General features: G+C 39.7%; 1 protein-coding gene and 1 long non-coding RNA gene across 4 annotated transcripts; both read left to right on the top strand.

The window, feature by feature from the left end:
• Positions 1–3: 3 nt before the first annotated feature.
• MIS12 (MIS12 kinetochore complex component) lies at positions 4–4,056 on the top strand. 3 transcript variants are annotated; one of them, XM_037880713.2, is made up of 2 exons: positions 4–125; positions 1,456–4,056. In XM_037880713.2, exon 2 carries the CDS (start codon positions 1,494–1,496, stop codon positions 2,127–2,129), a length of 636 nt encoding a protein of 211 aa, XP_037736641.1. In that variant the 5' UTR covers positions 4–125; positions 1,456–1,493; the 3' UTR covers positions 2,130–4,056. The 3 variants fall into 3 exon arrangements, with proteins under 3 accessions (XP_037736641.1, XP_037736640.1, XP_037736638.1); XM_037880712.2 differs by having other exon boundaries at positions 27–995; XM_037880710.2 differs by having other exon boundaries at positions 58–272.
• A 7,610-nt stretch (positions 4,057–11,666) lies between these two features.
• Positions 11,667–13,741, top strand: LOC122463191. Its single transcript, XR_006286334.1, has 3 exons — positions 11,667–11,982; positions 12,169–12,288; positions 12,951–13,741. It is a non-coding gene; the product is annotated as an uncharacterized LOC122463191 (long non-coding RNA).
• Positions 13,742–15,420: the final 1,679 nt, after the last annotated feature.

Below are 15,420 nucleotides of genomic sequence, written 5' to 3'. Positions count from 1 at the left end.
CGGTTTGAAGCGGAAAAAGCGCTTCTTCACGGACGCTCCCGCGTCCCTTGTCAGACGTGCTTTGTGATTGGGCGGGGTATTTTCTCCCCATCCCCCCGGCCCCGGCGCTCCGATTGGTTTGGGAGGTGGGAGCCGAGCGCGCGGGCGCGGCTGGAGGCGCTGAGTGGTGGCGCTCCTCCCGGGGGCGGGGCTTCGAATGAGGCGGGAAGCGGCGGCTGGGATCGCGGGGTCCGCGCGGGTCCTGGGGTAGCTCGAGAGCCGCCGTCCGCCCGGTGAGAGGCCAAGGGGAGCTGACGGGGAGGCTTCCCCGCGCCTGCGGCCCGCTCTCGCTTGGGAGCCGGGGCAGGTGGCGCCCCAGTCCCAAAGGGCTCGGGAGCCAGGGCCCAGGCGACGTTTCCTGCCGCGGCCTGAGGGCCAAAGCAGCCCCCACCCCTTGGGCCTGGGGAGTGGTCGGGCCGTTGGGATAGAGCACCAGGGGCGGCTTGGTGCTGTTTCTACTGGAATCTAGGGCACGTCATTTCCCCTCCCCGTGCCTCAGTTTCCCCATGTGTACAAGGGGGCTAGAGATCCTGACCTGCTTTGTAAAGCGCTTTGAGATCTGCTGAGGAAAAGCTCTCTATGAGAGCTGCCTGCTGCTATCTTCTGTTGCCCTGTGTTGAATTTTCTGAGAGCCTAATGCTGTGGCTAATTATCTAGGGGGGAATCTCCCCTCCCCCTTAAGTATGATTGATGTCAGTCACTTAAAAACGTTCCCAAGGTGTCGGTCTGGTCCTTGGTCTGATTTGAAAAGGCTTGTGGACAGTAGGGGTCTGTGACTGTTAGTGGGATAGAGGCTGGTACACTGCTTAAAGGCGGAGCTCATCCTATTATAATGGACTAACTGGGGTCTTGGTCCTACCATGTCAACACAAATGCCTGAGAAGACTTCTGTTGGAACACTTACAGCACAAAGCCTTCATCTCCAGTGTGACAGGGAAACAGCTTTTATACACAGTGTGAGAGTTGTATTGACAATCATGTCTGCAGGGCTTTTCCAAACAGTTCCGATACTGACATATTTATCTATAGCACAATGTAATATGTTCAGAGAGGTCTACAGCTGTTGACACAACACATCACTTGTGCATTCAAACACTACACAAGGAACTTCCATTTACATTCTGCAGAATCCCTCCTCACACCCAATGATAGAATTTTGATTTTAATGTAAGGTTCTAGTCATGGTTAGCACTGGTAATAGAATAGGATGTAGTTTCCTCTGAGCCAAAGACTGGCAAATTATGTAATGCTGGGCAGAGAAGGGACTAGATTAAGAACCAAATTCTTTAAATTCCCCTAAATTTGAAACTTGAACTTTGTTCTTCATAAGTGAGGTTAATGCTGTAATATACTGCTAATACAACTCACCCTTTCCAAAATACAGATTTGTACTTATGTTCCTTTTTTCCTTTACAGATTTCCACGCTGTCTATGGTTGGTTTCTTTTAGCCAAGATGTCAGTGAATCCTATGGCATATGAAGCCCAGTTCTTTGGTTTTACCCCTCAAACATGTATGCTTAGGGTCTACATTGCATTTCAAGACTACCTGTTTGAAATGATGCTGGTTGTGGAAAGAGTCATTCTGAAGAAACTAGAAGGCTTTCCTGACTCTAAGATCAGTCCATTCCAAATCCGTAAGAGCACAGAGAAATTTCTTCTCTTCATGAAGGAGCGCTTTGATCACCTCTTCAGCAAAATGGAACAAATGCTTTTGCAGTTGGTGTTAAACATCCCTAAAAATGTTTTACTTCCTGAAGACAAGGTCCACCAGCAGTACCCCTACAGTAAGGAACAATTTCAAACTCTTCAAGGTGAAATTGATCAGCTACAGAAACAATACAAGGTTGAAGTGTCTGCTGGACAGGCCCTTTTAGCAGAATTAGAAGAACAGAAAATGGTTCAGGCAGAGCTTGAGAAGACCCTCCAGTGGTTTGATGGGCTTGAGAACATATGCAGAGAGCACGGGACTAGCAATTTAAAGGAAAGCTTTGCATTCTTGACACAAACTTCTAAGAAACTGCAAGATATACTAAAGGAAGTTGAAAAGAAAAACAAAAGATTGCAAAAAAGTAATCTCCATGTAGTGTAAAGGAAGTACTGAAAGGGCAGCAGAGAAACCAATAAGACAATACTTGTGTTACAATACATTTTTTGAGGATCTCTCCAGAAGCATTTGTATATAAGGTTTTGGGGGGTTTGCCCCCTCTTCCTTGCCATACCAGTTTTTGACTGAAAGCTGGTGAGTGCAATATTCTGGCAAACCATCATTTTCCCCTCCTGAATTCTATATATACTGCTTAGACATTTCTTTAAATAGATAAACATACCCCCCAAGAGTGTCTAAATGAGTTGTCTAAATGGTAGCAGTGCAGACGCAAAATAAGTGCATTGTAATGAAGACTTCAGTTCTCTGCATAATTCATTTAAGCTACCTTAGTAGATAGGAAGCTTTTTCTTTAAGGGTAAGATGCTTCTAACATTAAACTATTTTTTGGAAGTCAAGACTTGTCAGTACTGAAATGTTCCATTTACAAATGTAAGAATGTGACATCATAGTAAAACTTAGGCCTTGAGGAGAAATACATTTAATAAATTTTGGAGTTGGAATTAATCTAGACAACGGTGAGTGGTTTCTAAAACGGAGGGTAAGTTATTACTTCCAGTATTTAAAAAAAAAAAAGTTTGATATTCTGAAGGCATTAACAAAGACAGGACAGAGAGCCTGGATCTTTTCTGTTTCTAGTGGGAGCATTTCACAAATATTAATCAGTAGTCATACCAATTTTGCAAATGGATAGAGTTAGTTTTGCTTTGAGCAAGAGGCGCACACTGTACAGTGCTGTGTGTGAAAAGGGACAGATATGAGCTACAGCGGAATAACTCAGACTCTGGACTGCTTTGAAAGTTTTCTTGCACCATAGTATATATCGTAGTGTCAGCACAGCATTATACATTGTGCAACTCTTGCTAAAAGCAAAAAACTTAATTTGCCCATGTATACAATGGGTATATTCACCAACCTTACACGGGTGTTGTGAGGACTGATTAATATTTGTGAAGTCCTTTGAGGTCCTTGAATTAAGCTTACTTTATATGGACTTGTTCCACAATCTATCAAAGTAAATGTGAGTCTTTCCATTGACTTCAGTGGCTTTTGGATCAGCCCTTATGTGCATATTAGTATAGTAAAAAGAAGCTTAACTTTTACAGGGGCAAAACTTCCTTACTTTTTAAAAGATACTTGCTTGAAAGATGTTAAACTTCTGTATAACTTGAGAGCCACTTAAATAAAAATGATACATAAAGTGACAAAATTATTTTTTCAATGCATTCTGAAACTATACGTTCTATGAAATTTGTCAAATACCTGAAGATTTCTGGATCAGCTCGATATGCTCAAAGAACAGGTCAACAAATTTCAAGTGTCCACTGATTTTGGGTGCCTAGTGTGACATTTTGTGACTCACCTTGGGCACCCGAAGTCAGTGTCCACATCTGAAAGTTTGGCCAAAGACGTTAATTTTTAATGTTTAACACTAGTCTTTGCGTGAACTAACATGCATTTAATAACGCCTAAAGATTTTCTAATGGAAATCATTCTGAAGTATTATTTAGAGACTCATTTTGTATGTATCATTTAAAACGGTGTTTATTTTTCTACATTTTTTGATCAGTAAAATCTAAGATTTCATTTCCCCACCACTCATTCTTATATTTAGTAAGCTTCTGTGCTACTGTATGGCTCCAGCTAAAACTATAGTTAGAGGATTAGGAACAGATGCTGAATAAGAAGATTAATTTTTAAGATGCAGCTTAGCCTGTCTTTTATAAATAAATAGTTGTGTTTAACTTTTTCATCCCCCAAATTGCAAAGGCTGTTGCCCATACTTTGAACTAAACACTTTTATGAAAAGTCATTTGTCTGTCACTTTGTAGAACTTGCATCCTTTTACCATATTTTTCTATTAAGAGTGTGATTTAAGTGAAAAGTAAATAAACATTCCAGTAACGTGTAAGATAGTGTGATGCATTTTTCTGTTACTGCGCTAGAAAAATCTCATTCAAAAATCTTCATTGCTAGTGCAATTTTTTTTCTGCAATATGACAACAAGAAGTCTGTGGATATTGTTTTGTCAGACAGCCACAAGGGAGTTTAGTTTTCATTCTGAACAACAGGGAATATTAATTGGAAATCTACAGCAGGACAAAAAAATTAAATTGGTAATTTAAATGTAAAATGAAGTAAACATTTGGATGTCAATAGTAAGAGTACAGTAATACAGACATTTGGCAAGGCAGGAGATGAAGAATACAGATACCATCTTTTCTTCAGAGTACAATTAAGAGCTCCTGTCTGAGCCTTACAAATCTACTGTGTTCTTATTTAAATAGGTCAATAAAAAAGGAGCTATAGCACTGGAATTATGTTGATTTTTTTATAGTAAGAAATAAGAAGAAAGTCCATGTGGGGACAGGGAGTGGTAGGTGAAGACACACCCCCTCCCCCAATGATACTGATAGTGTTTATCATTCATTGCTGGTGATGTCAGCATTTCCCCAAGGAGTGGATCCTTCCTTAAATATCCCATGGACTAAGGAGGGATTACTCTTAAAACAACAAAAAAGGATGATGTTTTGAATAATATTATAATGATGATGAATAGTGCTGAGGATAGGGACTAGCTTGGGATAAAATGGGTACCTGTGTAGACTCTATAATGATGGATTTTAAATCTATTCACCACATACATATTCTCCAAGCTGGATAACAAAAGCAAAACACTCTCATTTTAACTGCACTTTACTATGATTTTAAGATCACGAACAACGGGTACTTTGAATTTTGGGCACAAACACAGATTCAAATAGATTTTTAAAAAAAAAAAAAAATCATTGGGTTTAACCCTGCTAAAGGTGGTTGGTTTACTGGGTCATCCAAACTCCTTACTAATATATGGTTGTGTCCTCAGATAGACCCGAGAAGTTTGTTGTCCATCTATTTTATAAGGTTATAGAATATTCTCTTATTTTAAGTGAAACAATGTTAAAAAACCCAGCCAGAATGTTCAAGCTTTTGGGAAGTTTGCAGGAGACACATTTCTACATGCACTCTTATGCAGACTGTATATATTTTACCTTTCTCAGCAATAAAGATACATTTGAAACACTTCACTACTTAATATCAGTTGTAATAGGCAATGTGGATTCTCAGACTACAATAGGCACAGTATGCAGAAGGAGTGTTGTACATGTAGGCATCAATACGCAAAGTACCGAGGACCATCATATGCTCACCAAATGCATCAAAGCCTACAGCTTTATTGCCATTATTAATAAAATTGGGTTGATATAGGTTCCTTGTATAGAGGTAAGTCTTGTATGATATTACACGATAGACAAATTGTATTTCTTTTTTGCATTAATAATTCACTAGCTTGGACAAGGATAAACAGCCATTTTGAACTGGTAGGGTTCTCACAACCACCAAGAGGTTCAATACACAGAGAAATTTTTCCTTTGTTTAGGCTTCTCACTGTCTAATTGTGATTAGATGACTGCTGGCTGCTGACACAAATTGTTAGCACAACTGAATGGCATATGGAGGTGGTCTTACCTACAAAACAAAAAGTAACTTCTGCCATAAGCCCCCTGGAGCTGTCAGCTCCTTAGATTCAACTGCTATTAAATTATATAACCTGATTTCTTGTCTACATTTTTCTTCATTAAATCAATTTTAAGGATGGAAGCATTTATCTGTGAGGGGCTGAATATTTTCTGGCAGCACTTGCCAAGGCTAATCCCTTTCTAAGAAGTGATTAATCCCTTTGGGGGGTACCTTCATATTTTAGTAATATTCTCAGTGGAAAAATAATACAGGAACAATTAATGTTTTTGTGTGCATCGGTAAATTATTAAAACACACTTTTAAAAAAGCTATTTTTATAAGACTATTCTTGGGAGCCAAATGTGTGTTCAGGAGAAGTTTTGGTATAGGGTAAGTAATGTCCATTTGCGGTCAAGCTGTCTTATGCAACTGTTATGTCCTGGGGTGAGTTAACAGAGGTAACTAATGGGGATCAGGGCATGCTAATTACCTTGGTTTTGCACTGTTCTGCACTAAGATAGGGTGCTAGGATTTTTGGCTGTCATTTCAAGCAGAGTACTATACATTCTTTCAAAACCATCATGTCCTTTTTGGAATTTTCCCTGCTAAATTGCCATGTTCTAAACTACAGTTTATCTAATATGTGGTGTGAATCAATGGAATGTGGATTTAATATGCTGTTATTGTCACATTAGACCAGTAATGTGCAGTTATAATGGTGTCTAGTCATTGAAGAGAGGGACAAACTGGGATGGTTCCCTTTTGCCGGGCCTGCAGAACAAGAAGCACAACAAACCACTACACCTGTTCTTTCATTTACACAGCATTTTGGCCAGTAGAGGGCATCAAGAGACTTTGATGGTATTTTGACATCCACAGGCTGAGTATTTAATTTGTTTTCATATACACCAAGAATTGTCGAATATCTCCCAAGACAAATCAGTTCTTCTGTAATCAGTAGATGAATATTTTCCTTTGGCTGTATGGGCTTTTTAAGCAGAAATCTACAGTAGAACCTCAAAGTTACAAACACCAGAGTTACGAACTGACCAGTCAACCACACACCTCGTTTGGAACTGAATGTACGCGACCAGGCAGCAACAGAGACACGCACAAAAAAACCAGTACAGTACAGTACTGTGTTAAACACAAACTATTAAAAGGGAATTTAAAAGAAAAGATTTGACAAGGAAACTTTTTCTGTGCTTGTTTCATTTAAATTAAGACGGTTAAAAGCATTTCTCTTCTGCATAGAAAGTTTCAAAGGTGTATTAAGTCAATGTCCAGTTGTAAACTTTTGAAAGAACCATAGCATTTTGTTCAGAGTTATGAACAACGTCCATTCCTGAGGTGTTCATAACTCTGAGGTTTTACTGTATGTAATGAGAAAATGTCCAGGAATGCAGTAGACTGATCAACAAGTGCACTGTGTATAAGCCTTATAGTGCATTTTCTTTCTTTATGAAAAATGGTTCCACTTTTGACTCATTTCTGCCCAAACCATGATGTAGCTTTTCATTATCTTTTGAAGTGCAAGTCATTCTCCATCACTTGTGTGGAGTAAGTTTCTTGCAAAACCTATTGTGGGCCAAGTTTTCAAAGTAGCATCACCACAGCTAAAATGTGCATGTACCAAAACCTCACACTTGCATGTAATTACACATTAACTACTTTTTGGCATGACCTACCATGTACCACTTCTGAAAAACACCCTTTCTTCATTATATCTACAAACCTCAGTCTTCCCATTTCATATAGACACAGTATTTCTGTGTAATAAAAACAAATATAACATCTACACCATGTGCTCTGAGGATGTGTACATGGTTTCTGTGCAGCAGGGACCCAGGCAGGAGGAACAGCTGAGGAAAAGTACCACACGGAAACTCTGCAGTAAAGTACACAATGAGATAGTAGCTGTAGGGGGTAAATGTTGCCCATACCTTAATAAAGTTCTTTGTTCAGCATTAGAAGAAAATTATTCTTTACCATTGTCACATGGCAAATGCATCACCAAATAAAACTCCTGCATGATCTTATTGCTGCTGCTCTTGCCCTTCAGTCTCCATCCACCAACAACATATATTAACCACTTATCCTACAAAGTGTAAGCTAAGTCCATATCCGGTAAAGGGATATATGTGGGCAGACTCTTATGCCTGCATAGAGTTCTCTTGTAATCAAGGGGGAAATCTGTGTTGGGCATAAGGCTCCATCCCTGTGGATCCCTTTGAAGGATCAGCTTTTAAATTCTTTGGGTCTTTAATGTGTCTATAAAATACCATACACATTTCTGATTCTATATACAATATAAATAATAGATGGGCTTTTAGACTGTAAGCCCTAAGGGGTAGTGATCTGGTATTTGTACAGTCTACATCATTATGTACATGAACAATAAGCATGAAGCCTCATTTATTTGACCTTCTACAAACACATGGTGAGGCTAAAAGAATAACTTGTGCTAAAAAGATGGAATATTTAGCTTTTCACAGTTTTGTATTTCTGTCAATTTAAATCCTTAACAATATAGTTTTTCTTCCTTTATTTAATTTCAACAATCTATGAAAGAGAGAGCGAGAGAGAATAATGTAACTGGAGCCATCAGAGCTCTTCCTCTGGAGCTATTATTGGACAATATGGTGTAGCATTCTTCTCAGGCATGGGCATGCTGCGGCGTTCCATTTGCTGGCCTCTGGCTGAGTGGTCTCACTACATAAAATGCTAGGAAAAGGTTGACAACATTAACTTAATCATTCAAAGTGCTATTTTTGAACACTAGGACTTGTGCTCAGAATACACATTAGTCTAACTGAACAACTCAGGTGCACACTAGAGTGTGTGGTGTAGTTCTTGCAGCATGGGTCTAGGAGCACAGACACCTGGGTTCTTGTTCCAGTTCTGGCACTGACTGATTCATGGTAGCACTTTGGGAATGTTACTTAACCCTCTGCTCCCTCAATTTCCCTATTTGTAAAACAAGGACAATAAACACCCAATTCATAGGTGGTGGGAGGCTTCTCTCAGGAGCTCTTAAACTTTTTCACAGCATGGACATCACACAGAGTTCATCTCATGGGCACCTATTGTCCCATCCGCAATCAAACAACATGTTGGTGGCAGCTACAGTAATTGCTTACATGGAAAATTAGCATTAAGAACATAGTTGATGTATTAGTTGCTTTTAATGCTATTAAGCAGTTGGAAATGAGCCACAGGTATTGACATGGCCACCCAACTCTCCACTCCCCAACAGAAATGCTGTGTGGACCTCTATTTGGGAATCTCTGGTTTACCTTATTAAAGCAGGCAAAGGACTCTGACGGAGTAAATTTTTATTGAGGGGGAGACACCCATACTCTAAGAAGCAGTACTTATTCTTCTCAAATATAGTAAAGGCTAGAGCTCAGATGAAAGGACTGTGGGAGCAGAGAGAAAGAAGACATCCGCAGTTTCCCCCATCCCCCCTCAACATTACCTGACTTTTCTGTCAGGAAAAACAAGGACATAGGCCCTAAAAGTGTCTCTCTCCCTCAGAGACAGCTTCAGGCAATGGAACAAACAGACCTGTCTCATGGGAAGGGTTGGGAATGTCATCTCTTAATTTCCTTTTAGGAGGACATATTGGGAAAGGGTAGCGCCTGGGGAATCATCTTTTTCTCAGTACTGAAGAATGACTGCAGGAAAGGAGGAACTGGGATGGTACCCTATTGTCTCTTACAGACATACCGGTAGGGGCTTTCCTGTCTGAAAAAGCCTATTGGTTCTTAAAGTAAAAAAACTTTGATCATTAAGTACTGATGGCAAACTGCCTTCTTGAGACTATTTGTGTGTAAAGAATGATTCTGTGACTTCTCCTTGCATTCAGTTGCACCATAAGACAGGTGGTTGCAGCATGGCAGTCATCCACTTGCAATGGAATGCTGAGCTATACCTTCCAACAATCAGCTCCCACACCATTATCACCTATTCAGCAAATCCTGGGAGGTGGACACTCTTCAGCTGTCCCAGACCTTGTAGCAAGCTATTACCAGGAGCCTATTGAGTATGACCCCTTTTGTAACTGCCTCTCCTAACTAAGAAGCAGGTAATGAAATGTCCACTTGACTTCTATGTGTGCATGCCAGTTCTTTATTAAGGTTGGTAGTGTGCAAATTATTCTAAAAGTGTATAAAATACTCCTTTTGCCCTAAAAGGATGTGCCAAATTATAGGTGGCTCAATTATTTTATAAATACAAGCTTTTATAAAATTTTAAAGATCAATAGCCATGTTTCCACACACTTATTTTTAATTTAAAAGATTGTTTTTTTTAAAACAAAACATTGCTTAGCAGTGTTTGAAACCCAAACACTGTATCGCTGCCAAAAAACCTTCATAAAATCAAAGGGAAATACTACGAGTTGCATTGTTTGAGCAGAGAAATTTTAAAAGGCAGCAGAGTGTAAATAGCTACAAGTAAATTGGTTTTTTAAAACTCTTATAATTGAAGGAGTTAACAGCAGGATAGATTAATCTGTTTACAAAAGACTAAAAGGAAACTTTCAACTTCTAAAAGTGTTCTCTTGCCAGGGATCAAACTGGGTTGTGTCCTGCAAATCCCTAGTGTCACCAAACCATCTGAGATTTTAATATAGGGAATATAAAAATAAAAAAGTAAAATCTATATTTAATTTTTTCTTCTATAGCTATCAAATCAAGACATCCTGCTAGTATCACAGCTGTCATCTAAGATAGCTGCTATTTTAGGTTCAACTAAAATCTGTTTCTAAGCTATGGTTGAAATTCTACCATTTGAGATGTGGTTTTCAAACTGGGGCCTGTGGATCATTTCCAGGTGGTGAATAGCGCTGCTTCTAATCACTATAACGAAGTCCGTCTTAAATCAGTGGTGTTTCTTGCTGGTTGTAACCTAAGTCAAGACTTGTAGGGCTTCTACATGGGTTTTGACTAGCTAATCTCAAATTTAACTTCTCTGAAGCCTATGTGGCTGATAAACACAAAGAAATTAATCTGCCAGCTAGACGCAGACCCCTTGGCATCGACAAATTTTGGAGGCCATGGGAATGCCTTTTTATATTATTTCATCCTCTTGTGACCAAGATGTTTGTCTTTGAAAATATAAACATATTGGCCCAGATCCCCAGCTGGTGTAAATTGGCATAGCTATCAAATTCTGTTGTTAGAGCTCTACTGGACAAGAACCTAACAGCTTATACAAACTGACCCCAATATGTTTCTGCCTTAAGAGAACAATTGTATTGGTCACAGGTCACCGAAAAGGTTGAAAAAGCTTTACAGGGGGTGGGGAAAAGCGCATTTACATGGATTCCAAAACTTGCTTACTCCAATCTTTAGACAGAGTTAGAAAGATTTGAAATGATGTTTGCATGCATCTTACAAGTAAAAGGCAGAGCAGAGTTCCTCTGGAAAGAAGTCACCACTCACTTGCCTAGTTGTGGAAAGAATCCCATGGGGAAAAGCTTGTTATGACAACTAGAGACTATTAAGACTGATTTACTTTGATACCTGTTCTTCAATTATTGAAACTACCCATAAGAACCCATTCTCTGCTACCTAGATTAGGTCTGGTATATTATATTTAACACATAGGCTTCTAAAATGTAATTCATTCTCAGAGTTCTGAGAACATAACCACTCCACTGAAACTTTGCAGTAATGTCTGTTACATTATCAGAACCCCTCAGCTGAATTAAAGTTTTGCAGCTGTGACCTGCCCAAAAGACACTCTGTGTATTAAGCACATCCTTACAAATGCAATTTACACAGCTATTCCAGGTCTGTAGTAGGTCTGTTAAATGCTGTGACCTATTCACTGACAAAACGAGCCCAGAAGTAGGTGATTTTTCCTAACTTATCTGCATCTTAACTGGAATGTATGAGAGTGGTTTGTGCCACTGCCCCAAAGTCTACCGCAGAAATAGAATCTTTCTCTCTTTAAAAAGCCAAAACTCTATATAATTAAACTGCTGTTCCTTAAGAACTATGCCAGAAAGTTTCTTCCATATGAAAGCCTTCCTTTCTGAAAATGTACATCCGTTTCTCAAATGGTACAATCCAATTAATGGTCTTTGACTACTCCAGAAGAAAATATTAAACAGACTTTACTGGGCACCTGTATAAAGAAGGTTTAGCAAACTATAGTAAATGCCAGAGATGCTGTCAACCATCAGCTAACTTAAATCAGAAGTAATGGAGCAATATATATAAAGCTCAGCCCCTTTCCAAAAGTCTGTATGCTGAAATTATACTAACTAAGGCTTCCAGCTAACACCAAGACATGTGTGTCCAGTTTGTCTCTTTTAGCAACAAAACCTGTAAGTATAACTAACTAGTTTTCCGAAATGCTATGGTTATGTGCCAGGTCTTTCCTGTGTCAAAACTAAAAGAAAAAGAAAATAGATGTGTTAAGCAAGAGAGCTGAATATTTGCATTCCTTTAAATGTCTTGCTCATTGCATCTTTTTGTACTCATGAAAAAAAGAATAATCTTCTACCTCCTAGCCTGAAATTAAGCAGCCTGTCCTGTCCTGTCCTCCTGTGCTACACAAAGTGCAACACATTCCTGAATCAGGATTGCAAGAGTTCCTATACCAGCCAAATACAATGAAGAAAAATCCTCAGGTTAGCTTTAAGCTTGTTTCTGTTGCCATCTTAGTTACTTCCTCCCACCAAACGGTGTTTTCTCGTCTCTTGCTATGCGATAATTCAGACTCCAAGATTGTTGGGGTCAGTGACCTTGTTGCCTTATTTGCCTGCAAAAGCATCATGCATGTCTATGATATTTGTATAAATAATAGTAAAGGGTTTGAACAAATGTAGTGTCTCTTCGTAATGCAATGCATTTCAAAGTGCGAGGCCCCATTCTGGCTTCCAGTGAATGGAATGGTAGATTTGCTCCAGACTTCAATGGGAGCAGGATTGGCCCCCACTTTGTATTGTATATGGCTTTAAAGGAATGGAAGGGAGAATCCATCAGTGACCTAACCTTCATTTTAAAAGCTTAGCTCCTCAAAGTGATCATGTAGGAGCTGGGATGTAAGTTAGAAGAGCAAAAGGCTGAGACCAAGAGGTTAAGATTAAAATGAAAGTTTAACCAATGGTAGCAAAACAATTCAGAGAAGGTTTGCAGAAAGAATATTGCTCTGGTGTATTTTGTCAACGAATGCAGTTATGTCAGCACCAAAGTGAACATCTGTGGATTATCTGAATCCCCCTTTATTAGTTTTACTGTTGGAGGCAATAAATGTTAAAGGAACATCACTCATTTGTATGATCTGTTCTAGGATTCACCGGAAGCAGGTTGCACAACCTCCAGTTACAATATCTGTTGTCTCTTAGGAGAGATTGACCTCTGACCCCTATCTGGAACATCACTGATGGACAGAAGAGCAACTCAAAAAGTATATCATATTTGATCTGCATAGTACACTCAGTAACTATGGTTCCAATAACACTGCAGAGCAGTATCCTTGGTGCAAGGTACTGAGGGCCTGTCTTGAAGAAAATGGGGTTCAGTGTGGAGTAGGAGGGAAAGGGTGGTTGCCAGAGGATGCTTTCTCCAGAGCTAAATACAATTTTTTTTTAAAGTATCTTTATTTAGGATTGCTCTGTCAGCTCAGCTATAAGAAACCAAATCATAGATCACAAATTCTTGTATCCTTGAGGTTCGTGGTGATCATGGGAAGTTTCTTTTCCATCCAGATTACATAACCCAGCTGTCACGATAACAGTGAATCAAGAAAAGAGACCCAGTCTCTATCAGTGACATAATTAAGTCACTGTATATTGGGGCAAGTGGCAGGCCAGTAAGTGACTCACAATCCCAAGTTCAATTCAGACCCCCAGCTCCAACTTTTGAGTTGCTGAAGCACTTTGTTGAGACCAGTTACAAAGCAATACCTTCATAAATATGATTTCATCACCATGCTTCAGCTGATACTAATATATTCAGTCAAATAAGACCTCTGTGTAAATGAGAGCCTTGGGGAAACTGCACTTCTAAACCTCAACAGCTCTTGTTACCATGGTAATTGGTATTCAATACTTGGGCTTTATTAAATAAGGTTAACCCTTTAGCTCCTACCTATTTTCTATGGGATCCATCACTAGCTGAGTGCCTACAGGTGAGGTGTGCATAAAACAAACATGGGACTATCAGGACAAGAGTTGAACTATATGTGATGGGATCCCTGGGGTGCAGCCTGGGACTGTGGGACCACTGTGCCCCCTTAACTCTCCAGTCTCTCACAATGCTTTTCTACTGACAAGCAGCAAGCCCCTCTGGGCGCTGTTATCACTCAGCACAATCGCATGTGGAACCTCACACCCAGCTAGATTGCATGAATGCCCCCAGAGCCACTCCTGAAACACACAGAGAAAGGCACCGGCCAAATCCCCCCAGCTCCCAGCCTCAGACCTCAGGAATATACCATCTTGCACTGCTCAAGATGAGCAGTACAAATTTATTAATTGGTTCCCCACTTCATCAATAGAAAGTGGATATACACCAGCCTTTGCAAACCTGAGCAGATTCACCAGGCACTTCAGGTAAAGATAAACAGTTAAATAAATGTATTGACTAGAAAAGTTATATTTTAAATGATTATAAGTGATAAGCAAAAAGTCAGAGTTAGTTACCAAAATGGAATAAAATATAAGCATGCAGTCTAAACTCTCAACCCTATTAGACTAGGCAACATCTAGCTTAAGCAGTTTTTCTCACCCCACTGGATATTGCAGTCTTTAATATACAGGTTTGTCCCTTAAACCTGGGCCAGTCTCCTCTGTTGGAGTCTTCAGTTTTCTGAATGTCTTTGTTGCTTGCAGCATAGGTCGGGGCAGGAGAAAGGCCAAGCTTGGGGCCCCGTGTTCTGTTTTATACCCTCAGTCCCATGTGCTTGGAGAACATAAGTCCAGGCATGTCTGGTGGGCATTGCTGAGTCCCCAGGCAAGGTTGAGCAATTCCCCTGGTGTGGCCTTATGCAGGTGAGTCATTGAATTGTAGTTCCCTTGCTGGACAATGGCTGTTAATGGTTGTTTGACACCCACCTGGGCATTGGTTACTTTCCTCTGCATTGTCTCTGGAGAGCTAGTATCTGGGCACTTCCCAAACCCACAGCATATTTTAGTGTCAGCCATACAACACAATTCTCATAACTTCATATGCATTAATGATATACATATTTAGATAGAACAATGACTTTCAGCAGATCATAACCTTTCCAATGATACCTAATATGACCTGCTTTATATGCCGTATCACAATTATATATAAATGAGGGATATGGGGATTACAGGATGTTCCCCCAAGGTACAGAATATCACACTATATACCATATTATAACAGAAGGAAACACTTTCATGGAATCATAATCAGGAAGAGACCTTGAGAGGTCTTCTAGTCCAGTCCCCTGCACTCAAGGCAGGATTACAGGTGTTTGTCTAACCTGCTCTTAAAAATCTCCAATGATGGATATTTTACAACCTCCCTAGGCAATTTATTCCAGTGCTTAATTACCCTGACAATTAGGAAGTTTTTCCTAATGTCCAACCTAAACTGCCCTTCCTGAAATTTAATCCCATTGCTTCTTGGCCTATCCTGAGAGATTAATGAGAAATTATTTTCTCCCTCCTCCTTGCAACAACCTTTTATTTACTTATGTTATGTTCCCCCCTCAGTCTTCTCTTCTCCAGACTAAACAAACCCAATTTTTTCAGTCTTGCCTCATAGGTCATGTTTTCTAGTCCTTGAAT

Source organism: Chelonia mydas, chromosome 17 (assembly GCF_015237465.2).
Source record: "Chelonia mydas isolate rCheMyd1 chromosome 17, rCheMyd1.pri.v2, whole genome shotgun sequence".
Classification (NCBI taxonomy): Eukaryota; Metazoa; Chordata; order Testudines; family Cheloniidae; genus Chelonia; species Chelonia mydas.
The sequence above is the reverse complement of the archived record's forward strand: the minus strand, read 5'-3'. Positions and strand labels throughout refer to the sequence as shown.

Bases quoted from the DNA above. Each gene is read 5' to 3' on its own strand.
- MIS12 (XM_037880713.2), top strand. From the start codon at position 1,494: ATGTCAGTGAATCCTATGGCATATGAAGCCCAGTTCTTTGGTTTTACC.